This window comes from Schistosoma mansoni, assembly GCF_000237925.1.
Source record: "Schistosoma mansoni, WGS project CABG00000000 data, chromosome 2 unplaced supercontig 0108, strain Puerto Rico, whole genome shotgun sequence".
Lineage (NCBI taxonomy): Eukaryota > Metazoa > Platyhelminthes > Trematoda > Strigeidida > Schistosomatidae > Schistosoma > Schistosoma mansoni.
This window is the reverse complement of record NW_017385999.1, coordinates 754279-769866: the sequence shown is the minus strand read 5'-3', so window position 1 is coordinate 769866 and position 15588 is coordinate 754279. Positions and strand designations below refer to the sequence as shown.

Here is a 15588-nt window from a genome sequence, read left to right as displayed (position 1 = left end):
AAACTTCAATGTGTAGATGACCGAATGTCCCTAACTACATCACAATCTAAAGATTGTGATTCTTTTACTAAATCATCTATCTAACATTCATATTTATATTTTTGTGGTTGTATCTTATTCGATAAACAATGTTATGAATAGTTATTAAATTTAAATGTTTCACTAATTATTTCATAATACATGCTTATTCATAATGATATAAAACAATACATGCAATGTCTTTTTTTAGTAGTTTAATTTGTTTTACTCACTGTTAATGCTTTTTCTTACTTATTATTAACTTACCTAGTCAGTGAATTCAGATACAAGGATATATCCATCCTCTTATAATTTATCACCATTCGATCGTTGTTATTATTCTTCAAATTGCTCATCAGTTTTTAGTTCATTCACATTATTGGATAAAGTTGTTTATATTGGAATAGGACAAAATATTCCATTGGGATTACATGGGATTGTTATTGGTGTACCATCTGGTAAGTAATAAGTAGAAAAAAACATTGATTGATGTTATACTGTCTGTGTATAACTTATTTATGACTTATTCCTATTACTTACTTGCTTACGCCTGTTACCCCTCATCGAGCATAGGCCGCCGACCAGTATTCTCCAACCCACTCTGTCCTGGGCCTTCCTTTCTAGTTCTATCCAGTTGTTGTTCATTCTTCTCATGTCTGTCTCCACTTATCGACGTAATATGTTCGTTGGTCTTCCTGTTCTCCTTTGGTCTTCAGGATTCCATATGAGGGTTTGCCTTATGACGCAGTTGGCTGCTTAACTCAATGTGTGTCTTATCCACTTCCAACACTTCTTCCTGATTTCTTCCTCCGCTGGATGGAATCTGGCTTGTTCTCTCCCATAGTAGGTTGTTTCTGATAGTGTCTGGCCAACGGATCCGAAGTATTTTGCGTAGATAACTGTTAATAAACACTTGTATATTCTGGATAACGGTTTTCGTAGTTCTCCGAGTTTCCGCCCCATACAGTAGAACTATCTTGAATTTTTATTGAAAATTGTTTTGCCGATCCGCACCTTCACATCTGCATCAGATCTACTTTGTGTTCATCAATGATGCCGCCCAGATATTTAAAGGTTTCCACATTCTCCAAAGCTTCTTCAAGTGTAATTCGATTGGTGTATGTTGTGTTGTATCGGAGAGTCTTGCTTTTCCCTTTGTGTATATTGAGACCTACTGCTACTGAGGCTGCTGCTACACTGGTCGTCTTCTGCATTTGTTGTTGCGTGTGCGATAGAAGAGCCAGATCATCTGCGAAGTCTGGATCGTCCAGCTGCATCCTATCTGTCCACTGTATCCCAAGCTTCCCTCCGGATGTTGACGTCTTCATGATCCAGTCGATCACCAGGAGAAAGAGAAAGGGTGAGAGTAAGCAACCTTGCCTGACACCGGTCTTTACCTCGAATGAGTCAGTGAGTTGTCCTCCGTGGACGATTTGGCAGTTTAGTCCATCATAGGAGATCCGTATGATATTGACTATCTTCTCAGGCACGCCGTAGTGTCGAAGAAGCCTTCATGGTGTTGTCCTGTCCACACTATCAAAATGCTTTCTCGTAGTCAATGAAGTTGATGAACTTATTCCTATTGCTTAGCATTATATATATGTAATAGTCTTAATCACAGACTAATTGAAAACTATTGAAAATGTTGGAGAACTGTACGGCTGTTTCTTCCTAGAGTGGAATTTCCGATCAGTCTGCACTGACGATTCAGTCAAGGATACTATATGAAATAATCGTACCCCATATTATGATCCAACACACTTGAAATAGAAATATGCGTTTGCTCTTCTGTTGCGTGCGAATGTGATTTTAACATTATTGACTATAATGTGCATTCTCACTTGGTAGATACTGAACATCATATCAAAATAGAGGAAACTTTCTCTGTTTTATATCAAGTTGCTAAAAATCCACCTCAAGGAGTTAGATTTCGGTTACTCTACATAGCAGAAGCCATCTGGATCGACTCCATTAAACCAACCTTATGTATCCAGAAAAGGTATATTCAGCCTCTATGTTTACCTCGGCCTACAACTGGATCACTGGATACCTAAACTGAATATTATGAACTCATCCCCCTTTTCTTTTTGATCACCTCTATTTTAATCTTCACATCCATCATTCCAAATTCGTTTATCGTAATTACCTTGATAACACCCCTTTTATTACGTATTATATTATTACTATTTATTGTTACTACTATTTATCATTATTATCTCAATTGACAAGATGAAATTCTTCTACTATGCATTATATTCACACGATCTTTTTCATTTTCATTTTTGCTATATTACTATTATACTGATTGTGACTGGACACTTTATTGCAAATCATTTTGACCTTTATTAAATGACCTCTCTAATTTACAAATAACACAATTTTGAAGTATATATGTCGTAACAGATGCAAACGTTCACCATTTTCAGCATATAACATTGTTAAATTAATTAATACATGCCTCATTTTCCCCTTTGTAAAATATCATAATTACGGACTTATAACTATAGAGCCTGATGATGAAGTTATTGAAAACAATTGTTCGCCCAAATATTGTTCATTTTTGTATATTGTATATATTCATATATAATTAGTCCTGACTTTACACCTATGTGCATTTTTTATATGCATGCTGGTTTATCTCTGCCTATATTGCTCATATGTAAGCTGAGGCATAAACTTATTTATTTGGAAGTGGCAAAAAACAGACCTTTAGACATCATCTCTTCATTTTTACATTCTCCCTGGTTGAATGTAAATGCTTGAAAAAAAATTCTTTCAGGACAATTGGTATCAGGCTTTTTACCATTATCAACATTCCACAGTGAGGTTAGCCCAAGTATTGTATTCGAAATCGAATGCGGAATTGTTTCACCAGCACCACTATTCGTCTTTCTTCGTTGAAAACAATTGAAGTCATCACGTGGGGCCTTACATCTTAGTGACAGGCTGCGACTGGTAAAGATTAGCTATCTCAAAGCATGAAAATGGTATAACCAATATAAATGAGTAGTGATCACATAATATCACGAATTGATTAGAATCGATATTGAGTGTGGTAACTCACTGATCTTAGAAGTAACTCTCTCTCTGATATCTAAGATTCAATTTACCGCAGGTACATGAATACACATTTCTAAATAATGCTGTGCTGGAATAAAACGTTTGTAGTATCTCTTATAATCTGAACGTTATGTATACTGCTTAATTGTTTCCATTCTTAAGATTTCGATTAATTTTGTGATACAGGATAATAGTCATTCAACTCGTTTGGATATCTTTTTTCCAGGCATGTGATAAATCCTTACAATGTGTGAGCAATATTCGTAAATTGCTTAGTAAGTCTCACTAAAGTTGTAGTTTCTTAGTATAGGCGTCCGACATTTGATCACGAACTTGATTTGGGGTACTGTGTTTCTTAACGCTGTTATACAATAAGTGTGATTCATTACTGAGTATATACTGTATCTATCAGTACATGATCCCCTTTAGCGTTTGAATGTTTGCATACCTCCGTATGCTTTCGAGTAATTGTTGCCATATTATGTCACTTTTTTCTCGGAATAGAAAAAGTATCTTCTAGTTCAGTGATTGAATTTCCAACGATATCAAACGAATGTTTTTACGGAAAAATATATTTGAAATCCCTCACAGGTGATATGCATGTATCTGCTTACTTTTTATTTCATAGCAGTATTATCAGAATTACTTTTTATATTTTCCCAATTTACTTGTGCTAGGTTTGCACTTGAAGAATTTTTATTGTGGGGTGTTGTGTAGGTTGTTAAATGTGAACTTCAATAATAATCATGTTTTTGATCTTTAAAGCCGTCGTAAACGCCCACTTTTGAGGTTTCCCATAGTAGAATGAAACAACTCATTACTTCAATGGTTGTCTAATCAAAAGCGGTGCATGATATAGAACTTTAAATTCAACAATCTGCACAACATTCTGTAATAATAATTCATCAAGTGTCGACATTACACGAGTAAGTTGTAAATTAATGTACTTTTATAGTAATGATTTGTGTATATATCTTAGTTTTGTCCGCACCTTTTTTTCAATTTTCTTATATTCTAATTATAAGGTGTAGGCTCTCAAAAGAGTGAACAATTGGTCGAGGTCATGTTTTGCCGAACATTCACTGATGCCATAGATATTCGGTTAGTATGTATTATGCTTTTGTCAAATAATATATGACCATATGATTTATTTGAAATAGGTTGTATATTTATTTTAAACATTCTTTTTATTTTCCTTAAAACACCAACATAATTGAATTGGTAAACATGATGGTTTCCGTTAACTTTTATTTCACCATGAAATTGTTAAAGTACTTAATTATTCTTATCAAACTAATATATTTGACTTGTAGAATTACGTTGTAGTAAATACCAAAGTAAACTGAGTTTATTTCAGTATATATGAATCATTGATTGTCAACGAGGTAATCTTTTGTGTTGTTAAAAGGTGTTAAAGCGATTATCAATTTCCGCTTTTCTACACAGTGGAAGTATGTTTTTTTCTTAAAGTACCTAGAAAGATCTTAATGACTTGGGAATATTTTCTCAATGTCTAAAGGACAACTACTTAACAGATGTTACACAGTTATTTTTGTGAATAATTTTGAAAGTGTTGGCTCCATACTTTTAAGTCTTCACTTACAAAGACGGAAATTTGTAGAAATATCATTTGATTTGTCTGTTGAATATCAGTAGTATTCTGTGATTGAGTATATATATATATATATATATAGTTCAATTAATATCCGGATTCGTGATTGTACTTTAGTTAAACTTCAATTGGTTCATCTTAATTATGTTATTTAGAGATCATTCTATAAGTTATTTATACATAGTAGTTAGTTAATTGTATTAAGAGTTTTAATCTGTTCACTTCGCATTGATCCCTCCTTATTACGTCTCACTAATTTTTCACACATTTAGTCTTCCACTTGATCGAATTGTAATTGCACTATCATATCTCTCCCACCCTATCTGACCCATATTTATATTCTGATCACAGATCTTAAATTTTCACCTTACATATATACAGATTCAAGTTAACATTCTATATGAGTCATATCAACATTAACAATTTTATTCTATTTGATTTGACATTCCTAAATTTACATGCATTAAACGATGTACTTTGCCTTTAACCTGGCCAATTTTTCGGATTATTAATTTGGATATATAATTGTAGAACCTGAAGAGAATTTATCGAAAAGAATATTCTTCGTTCAAATATTAGTCTTTTAATCTGTTAGTTTTTTTTCCTCAAAAGATTAATTTGGTCTTATGACAACTTTATAGCTTATAGTATCTATCTGTTATATTAGACGCTCACAATAATTAGAATGAAACTCATACACATAACTATGCATATAATATATATTTTTTTACACTAGAAATATGTATGGAATTCGGTTGATGTTTTTTGAGAATGTTTCACATGAAACACAATGTATGTGTATATGTGTTTTTTTTCTGTATACCTGTTTTCATCGGAAGCACTGGTAGCAGTGGTAATGATAATGATAACAATATAATCCTGTTTCAATAGTATTAAATGTGACATAAAAAAATGTTAGTCTTAGCTGTTGATGCTTTGATTATCATTTTTTAATTTGCAAATTCTAATAATACCACACTAACTTTTACTAATCTTGTGATTCGAAATAAATTTAGGCGTAAATTATGCGTCTTGTTAAAAAAATAATAACTGAACTATTGCATTCATTCGCTTCATGAATTTATATAAGGGTGCTTTTTTAAACGCTACTAGTGAATTAGTTGATTTATAAATAGGGTAACCCAAATCAGGTTACTTATTATTTATTTGTTTATTTATTAAATACAGAAACATGGGCGCAGGTAGGCACCGAATGTATATATGCCACACTTCATCAGTCGATTTGTGTAAGGACTGTGATACTGCCCAGGCGCCCAAACTTAAGCAGGTGGTTTTTAATAGGGGGTCACACTCAAAGCCTTTGACCTAGATGTCCAATTCACAAGGCAGTGGAGTAACGTTAGGAAATGCAATCCCATGGTAGTCGGTGACCAACAATTGGTTCATATGCCGCTCGTTCCCTCAGGGTACTGGAGCCAATGTGCACTAGTGGTTTGGAATCAGGGTTTTCCAACTACCCTAGGTAAACCCTCTGTAAGATCCAAACTAAGGTTTGGCTAAAAAATAACTGTCTGGGTAGTTTAGACATGCGTTATCGCCCAGTTGAAATCAAAACAAGGGGACTGGGAAAATAATAAATATTACCGCTCAGTTATTCAACAAATAATTGTTCTCCCAATAATCGATCTAAATTACAATAAAGAGAGGCGGAGTTAAATTGATAAGAAATGTATGAAAATTACCAAGCGCACCAAAAATTAAGTGTTATTCTACCCTTTCTGGATAGATCACGTAAAAATCCGTTCAAAAGATAATATTTGGTTGCTTTATAACACAAAGTGTTTCCAATTCTGGGTAAGTGCTTCAATTCAAGTCAAAATGCACAATCCCAGTCAATTCAAGCAACACAATCAAAAGGAGGAATAATCAATATGGCTGCCACCAAGATTAGGTATCAACTAAAATAACATAAATGCGGTTCCGGAAGAAACATAGAAACTAAGTGAAAACGAAAGAAAAATGAAAAACTATAATAGAATAAAATATTACCATCTCAAATCGCATCAAAAAGACTAACAAAATGTACAACTAAAGAAACCAATAAGAACAAGTTGCAGATGTATGCATGGATGTATGCACACAAAACCTTGAAAATCGATCTTACACCCTCCAACTCCACTAACCCTGTTAAAGCACCGCACGTTCGCTTTTCGTCCTGTCTATTTCGTAAACAACACCCTCGCTTCGAGAAGGCAATGAGTAGGACTTCCCTGATAGTGGTTGTATACTCGTGACCATGTGAGAGCATTTCGAGAGAGGGCGAACTCTCCCCACCCTCTACCTCACCAAAGCATTTGTGGGCCACAGATCGATTACCTGTGTAATGAACTAATACTTGAGTTGTATGGTGTGTGCTTCTTATATGGACAGATATCAGTGGTATGTACCAGCAACTGGGAATAGGATTCTTACTGACAGTAGAGAAAAGTGAGGAGAGCAAGAAAAACGGAAACAGTCGGAGTAGCGACACAAATGAAAGAACAGTGAAGTTTGTAAGAGATCATTCTAGGAAGATGTGCGAATGATGTATTCATTTTATTATTTTCAAACTTTACAAATGCAGTATGTGATCTTCCTTAATAAAACAAATTGGTTTACTCTACCTAAGTTTTCGTTCATTACACCTGTTTTAACTGGAACAAAATATGAATAAAACTGATATTGCTCAGTGCAAGGAAGAAAGTGAGGCTGTAGACAAAGTCTTTTATGCGCCAACCATAAAATCTACAAACTGGTCAACAAATATATTTACATATAATTCTTATTTAAACATGAAAAGACACGAAGTTCATCGGAGGGATCTCTTTTCAGCGAATTTATTATCAAGTTGTACAATCACATATATGGAAACATTTTTAGTGTTTTTTGTATGCAAAATATATAAGGTTCGTATCTAATTCGTTTAGCTGATGAACAGTCAAATTCGAATACACCGAACTGTTCGGTATTCAATTTATAACATGCATAGATTAGCTGCTGCAATAAATAAATCCAATTAAAAAAACTGAGTTACATATTTGCTCTTTCCTTACAGTCCTGATATTTTTATCATCAACATGTCTGTCGGTGGGTATGTATTTTAACTATGAATTGGTATAATTGAATTAAATAACTTCTGTGACATCAATTTCCATTTTCAATAGTTCCTCAATTTTCTAGTTGAAACTTTTACTGTCACTCATGGTAGTATCATTGGCGTTTACTTCAAATGGGGATGGACATTCTGCATAAATCTCTTTTTTTTCTCTAATGACCTATAGTTTTTTTTAATGTCGGTCTCTAACTGTTGAATTAATCGACTAAATTAGTCCATGTTTATGATTTTTCAAATATCATTGACATTAAATAAGTAGATTAATCAACAATTCTTCTCTATCTAAAGTCCACATTACTGACGTATTTCTTTCAGATTTAGGTTTTTTTTTATCTTCACGTAATATTCAATAAATTTGTTGGTACTGCTGAGTAAGCCTACTGCGATTGTTCCACATTCAAGTATAAACCACTATTATAAGCTGTTTGTTTCCATCTACAATTATAGTTGAAAAAGGTGATACTTTCACTTATTCATATTCTATTTCAACAACTTAACGTAGGCTGGCATGGGTTGAAATTATTTCTTTTTAAATATCCTTAGATAGATTCTTCAATCAATGTACTTGTTTGTTTTTTAATCTATCTAAGAACATTTTAAACAATGTCAAGTGTTTGGTTTCTTTCTGTTGCTTAATCAGTTTGTAAGTATAATTTCCTCGTTTTTATTATACATAAAATAATCACGTCAATAAAACTATTGATTTTTATTGCTTTACATTCCATTTAGCCATATGCACTAGACTTTACACTTAAATATGACCTTCACCTTTATTGTTTTTCATTTCAATGATGATTCTTTCGATATTATAGTGTACTTAACCATTTGTCTGTATGTCACATTTCATAAGCATTTTTACACTTCGTAACTTCATTCCGTCTTTTTTTCTCTTCCAGATAAAATTATCTAATTAAGCTAAACTCACGTACATGTGCCTCTGTTATTATTAGCTGACATTTTCCTTACAGGTAGTAGTGCTAGCAATGTGGTTAAAGAAGTTACATCCAATTAGTTTTGGAGTAAATTCATTTTTTTCATATGCATGGTAATAATCTATAGCGAGATATCTAGGCAAATAGATGTAGTAATTACAAAAAATTCTTAATCGTTCTTTGTTTGATATGGTAGAATAGGAATGTTTTTCTCTGTCTCTTGATATATATGTATCATTTAAGTCGAAGGGAGAATGTAAATAATACATCTTTTTTTTAATCAATTTTAAGAGGATCAGGCCCATTTTGTGCACTAGTACATCCATCAATGTTACTCAGACTACCAGAGAAAAGTGATGACAAACATCAGTCAACCTCTCAGCCGAAATTAACTAGACCAGTTTCGAAACCTGTTCAAGCTTCATGGGTTACTAAAGGACCTCCACGTAATTACCGTCCATGGCCAACTAATAATAAATTTGATCAAAATACCTCTCATAAAAAGAAAATAGATGATTCAAATCATAGTAATATATCAAAGGCTAATCCCGTTCATTCATGGAATTCATCTAAATTGAAAACTAAACAAAAACAACTACCACAACAACAATTGCAACAACAAAATATTAAGGTTTGTGCAATCTGTGTTCACTTGTTCGGTTTCATAATGTTAATGTGTTTCTTTTTAAATACTGGTAATTTAAACCGTTGCTGTTGTTCGGTGTCATTCTCAGATGGCAGTATTAATATATCATAAATTAATTGCAATGGTTTGGAAATAAATCAATTGCGTTATATCAGGTCCTCTTCTGAACTTCAATAGGTACAATTATTTTTGTATTATTGATTCTCTAACCCTAGCTTCCTCTTAAAAGTGTCTTTGTTTTGTTTGATTATTATGATTGCTCATTTTCATGTTTAAGTATTGTCGTGCGCTGATAAATATCTATATCTGTTGGAACCACTTATTGTTGGAATATCTCAAATACTTATAACCTGTATGGTACATTCAATTTTTAGATGATTTAGTAGTCGTATAAATTTGTGGCGAAATTATCACGTATCATGTTGCATTTATATTTGTCATTGATTAATTAAGTGTTTAGTCTACACTAGATAATTAATTGATTCCTTATAGACGATCATGAACTGTTTAAATGACAGTTAAAAGACATAAAAGCATCAGCTATACATCATTTTTGTATCGATACCTTCTAAGTATAAACTATATTTATGGACAATCATTTCGAAATAAGAAATGATAAAATTGAATGACGAATAATTTGTGGTTAAGTCAGTTTGTTCAATTTTCAACTACTCGATTATTATTACTATAAATTTTGGAAATAAAATCCAGTAGTAGAGATCGCTTCGTTATGTTTATGATTTAACAGGAAATGTTTTTTAGTTATTTCCTTGATCCCTATCTACTTCATCCTTACTATTTCGGATAATGGTATTTTATACACACTGACACCTACTTCGATTTTTGTTATACTGTGGTATAGGCTACTTACGTCGACAGATTAAGTAGTATGTCAGTCAGTCAGCTTCAACCAAGGACCAGGCACGAATATGCATTGATCCAAGTTGCCACACCTCATTATCACAACGAGATGAATAGCGAATTCATAGAAGTAGTTACTTCAATAGTAGTAATATATAAAAGAAAGATTGTGCACAATAATATAATACAGGAAGAAAGAATTAGCGCGTAGAAAGAAAGGTATAAAGCAATCTTAATCTCACTGTTTAAGGGAAGACAAACAGTGTATACATCTTTCTCCATTGTGATCGATTCTGAGCCATGTCACCCAGTAGTATGTAGCACTTATCAAAAGTGGAATACCTATCAGCAGAAGATTGAGCAGATTAAATTGAACAAGACAGAAGGAGAAACAGGGTGAAATCGTAATAACAACCGAATTTAAAGAAGTATGTACAGGTAAACTGAAGGAAGATGTACAAATAATGTATCAAATGTATGATTTTCATATTTTAAGGAAGCACTATGTAATTTTCATACAATAATAAACTTCTTTTCCTCACCTGAGCTTTCTTTACGAGAATACCATTAACTTCATTGAAAGAGGAAAACTTTCATAAATATCTTGTTTACAGTAAAGCTTTCCATCCATTCTATGATGTATTATATTCACTGAAGGAGTTTTCAGTGATTTCTCAATTATTGTTTAACATTAGTTGATATATGTTGAAGTTAAGTACCTTTCTTGGTTGAAAATCTGTCTGTTAACTTTGTGTCAATAGTTTGATTGCCTACTACTGAAGCTTTACTTTCGAATTTAGAGAGTGTATATTGCAGTTTAAAATTTTTTTAGCTGCTCTCGTAACAATGGTCTTGAGACTGACAGTTATCCGATGTGTATCGACTTTGGACTATATCACTGTCGTTCATTGAATAACAATGTCACTGTAATCACATAGATTTATGCCTGGGTGTTGTATTTCGCATACGTTTGTATATCTTAAATAGGAAACTAGTTTTTATTGTCTTTCAGAATGCATTTAGATATTCTCAGTTAGTTGGTTTGTTCAATTATGTATTATGCTTACCAGTTTTAAGATGTACATGAAATGGATCTTTCCATAACTTCATGCAAATATATCCAACTGCACTGAATTTGAGTGTATATTAGCATGAGAGTGTGGAGATTGTTGAGTTTCATTGAGATCATGAACTGATGGATGTTAGACCACCAGTGCTTCCAGGCCTTCATGTATGTGTTTATCTCTTTTTTTAGCCTGCTAAAAAGCCATACTCTACAGAGAAAGATCCGATAAACAAGGCAACTCAAGGTTAGTTAGTTTATGATATTTTTCAAATATTTACTGAAATTCCACTTTCTAAATATTGACTTATATTATCATCTCTATAGTCATTTTTAAATATGTGGACACGTTTTTTTGGGGGATAACCGTTCTCAACATTTATAAACACTGTATGACAATACTCAGTATAAAACACGAATTTGAGGATTAGGTTTATCACTGTTATTCTACAAGCGTCTTCAACTACGATGGACTCAGTTAACTCATCGTAATATATGCCGTATAAGTATTTTATGCAAATAAATCAATGTATCCGTTTTTAACTTATCAACACGATCTGTTACTAATAAAGGTTTTTATAGTTCATAAAAAATATAAACATGAATTTTTTTAGTCATTCCTATATTATAGGTGGTCATCCAAACCCTGCTTACTTGTGTCGTGTTTCTTCAACAAGGTCATTTCATATGTCATATTTTATAATCCTTAGAAGTGGGTTTTAATACCTACAGAATGCTCCAATTAACCCGTTATTCCAGCAAAATATATCAAATCTTTAAAAAAGATACTTTAACGATATATTTTATTGTAATGTATAGGTTTAGACTTGAGTTATTTTTGTATTTCAACAATTTTGTTTCTCAATGGAACAACTGCTTTGTGTCTTTTGGACCCTTGATATATGTATTATATCCTATGCTTAATGGATCAACAAACTGTGACTGGTCCACAATCTTTTTTTCCCAGTTGTTTTAATTATTTTGTAATTTTTTACTTTTACATATGTATATCTATGCTCGTTGAATTAATCATTTTGTACATACAGCTTGCTGATCCCCAAAATAGTAGCCTCATTTTTTCCGAATCAATGATTAACCGTATAGTTGGTGCTAAAATATTTTAGAGGCTTAAAGAAATTATTATTTATATACAAACAGTTTAATCACAATAATCGAGAATTAATGTAAGACAACGTCATTATTTCATCAAATGTTAAACAGTCTTAATAAACAACCGTTTTTATTCATTTCCCTTGTGTGATATTTATATATTACATTTTATTTAATTTAGATTCATAGTTGAAAGCGTGAGTCAATTGAAGCTAGACCACCAGGGAAAACCTGGAAACACTGAACGGCCGTTTCGTCCCACAATTGACTCACGCTTTCAATTATGAAAATACTAAATCTCCACAAAAAACCCCTTTGGATAATTATTTTAATTACCTATCTGTTGATTTTGTTTTAATAATGGGCCTACTGTTTCTGAGATCAAATCAACAATTACCTTTTCGTATAACTGACAATAAGGATTTAATCATAGAATAGTTTTATGTAGGACAAGATGCAAAACTGCATTGTATAATGAATCTTATGATATGTTGTTGAAAATACTTTATATGTATTATTATTATTTAGCCAAATACTTACATATTCACAGTTTATATTGGCCGAATTGAATAGGTTATTTATTATTAGTTACATAAATGTTGTTTAATACAACAGTAGTTATAATAATCAGATGTATTGAGAATATTTACTAATATACTACCTAGTATTCATCATATATTTGTATTAGTTAAGTTTAGCAAAATTACTACAGAGACTATTCACCTCCTTATCATATTGACCTAAATTATCATGTGAATTATTCAAACGACGTGTTTATGTACTTATATTTGTAATGAATACACTCACTATAGAATTTTGAAAATGAAATAATTTAGACTATGCTTCATTCGAGTTTCATACAAGATACCTGTGCTATATTATTGATTGTAAAAAATTCAATTTGTGCTGTGCAAAAACAATATCCCTTAGCATTTGATGGGTTTTTTTTCAAATTGTTACTAAGTTTTCAACCTTTATCACAATAGGATATAACTTTTTGAACTAAAATGTCTTATTCTGTTTTTTTAAAAATATTTTTTATCAGAACGGGATCGTCGACCACCCTATGTTAATACATATTCCACTTTGCCTACTGTACAGAATAAATTCCCTAACCATTCTCGAAGCATAAGTGAACTTCATACAGGTTTAGATGATAATAACGATAATGTGAGTGTAAGTAATTCGTCACATGATGCAGAACATAATTCGCATTTTTGGACTATGCCAAGCCCACCGGACGTGCCTCTCCCTCCATCTTACTGGTCTAATATTAGCAAGCCCACAAATGATTTGAAATTAAATAAGACTAAAGATGATAAAGAAAAGAACCCACAGAATAAGAAAGAAAAGAGTACTGGATGGTCTAATCTTAAATCTCATTCTGGCAATTCTGTAGAACGTAATCAAAGAAATTCTATGACCCGTTGTGATAATCGTTCAAGGTTAAACCATAATAATGATGTTTGTCAGAAAGCACCAAATCCAGTCATGCTGAATCAAATACCGATGCCGGTTTTTGAAAGACAAAATTTTAATAGACCTCCAAACATGGGTCAGTGTCCTCCTCTCAACCAAATGCAACCTCAATTGCAATCTGCATATCAACCACTGCCATTTCTGCAGTTTCAACGGGTAATACCACCTACAGTATACCCGATTAATATGACGACTCCATATCTGTATGATCGAAGAATGTCTGACTCTTCTTATATTTCATATTCCCCTATGCCTATGTATCCACCCAACTTTGTAAATCGTGCGCCTATTCCTCAGTTTCAATTAATGTCAAATCCTAATGCTCAGGTTTTTAACTCTACAATGAACTACGAAAATACTAACCGGTATGTTAATTCATTATTTTTACTATACTGTTAGTTGCATGTTTTAGTTATTCGTTCATTCATTAAATCATAGAATAGTAGGTAAATGAATATCTATTTTGGCAAAAACAATTTATTCGACATTACATTCGAAAAATCATTTGCTGTGACTATTGAATTTACTTTTGCACGCATCTAAATGCTTCATTTTTTACGTTATAAGTATTCTATTTCTCGTGTCTGCTTAAAAAATCAGTGAGCATATTCATAAATATGTTTTAAATAAATTTTTATCTAGAGATAACACTGACATTTCTTTTAACAATAAGAAATGGATTGTTGTATATTCAAACTTGAAAGAATAGACTACTGTTTATTGATTTTCTCGTGAACAAAACGTTTCTGTCGAAAAACTATACAACATTATTCTATCTATCAAAATAGTAAAGATAGTATTTGGTCAATCCAAAGCATAAATATGGAACAAGTTATATTTGGCAATTTTAATGAATATAACAGTTAATTAAAAGTATTGATGATATAGTTCCCAGTCAGTCAGTCACAACGTAGAACTTCGTACGTACGTACATCAGTTCGAGTTGTCATACCACATTAGCACAGAGATGCAGTTGTCGATTCAAATCCCATAGTGGTAGAAGTAGGAAGAGTATAAACGGTAATCCGAAAGATTAGGGTTTGAAGATGTTATTCAAAGAGTATATTCCAGTGAAATAAATTTGGAAAGAGAAAAAGATGAAGACAGGAAGAATTCAGGTGATTAGAATTTGGGAGAACACAAAGAGTGATGATACAGTTAGAAGATCTAAATGAAGTTAACTGGTAAAGTCTCAGTTGATTACTTTTGCATTTTTGAAAAATCTATTTCCTTTTTCCATGGAATCTGTACATTTGTTTGCTGTGCAAAATAAACTATATCTCAGAAATAGTCAAAATAAATGAGTGAATGAAACATTACCCTGAACAAATACCTGTTTGTTTTCGCAAAATACAAATAAGAAATCACATCATTCCATTCTGATGCATTTGACCGTGTTATTGTTAAATAGATTATAGGATTTTAGTCTACTAGATTTGTTTGACTAATTTAAAAACTAATTAAAATATAAGATGAAAAAGCAAGTTATATGCATATTAAGAAATATGTCAGTCAATTAATCTGATTATGTAAACTATCTTAATTGACTTGAATTATAAAACAACAAATTGTTTCTAATCATGCGGCAACGTACAAGTCCACTTAATTACCATTTACAAATTAATTTTAATCTCTATGTTTCTGAAGCTTCTTGAACCTACCAAATGCACAGATATTTCTACTTTAAACTTA

At 32.1% G+C, this 15588-nt stretch overlaps 1 protein-coding gene across 1 annotated transcript in view; it reads left to right on the top strand.

Annotated features, from left to right (window-relative positions):
* The window catches only part of Smp_140420 (5'-3' exoribonuclease, putative), a gene marked incomplete at both ends in the record, with an annotated part of 54133 nt that overhangs the window by 35675 nt on the left and 2870 nt on the right, over window positions 1-15588 (top strand). Inside the window, 5 exons of the mRNA XM_018791628.1 lie at window positions 290-476; window positions 4104-4179; window positions 9029-9368; window positions 11500-11554; window positions 13463-14261. Coding sequence (XP_018645234.1) covers window positions 290-476; window positions 4104-4179; window positions 9029-9368; window positions 11500-11554; window positions 13463-14261 — 1457 coding nt within the window. The remainder of the gene's footprint in view (window positions 1-289; window positions 477-4103; window positions 4180-9028; window positions 9369-11499; window positions 11555-13462; window positions 14262-15588) is intronic.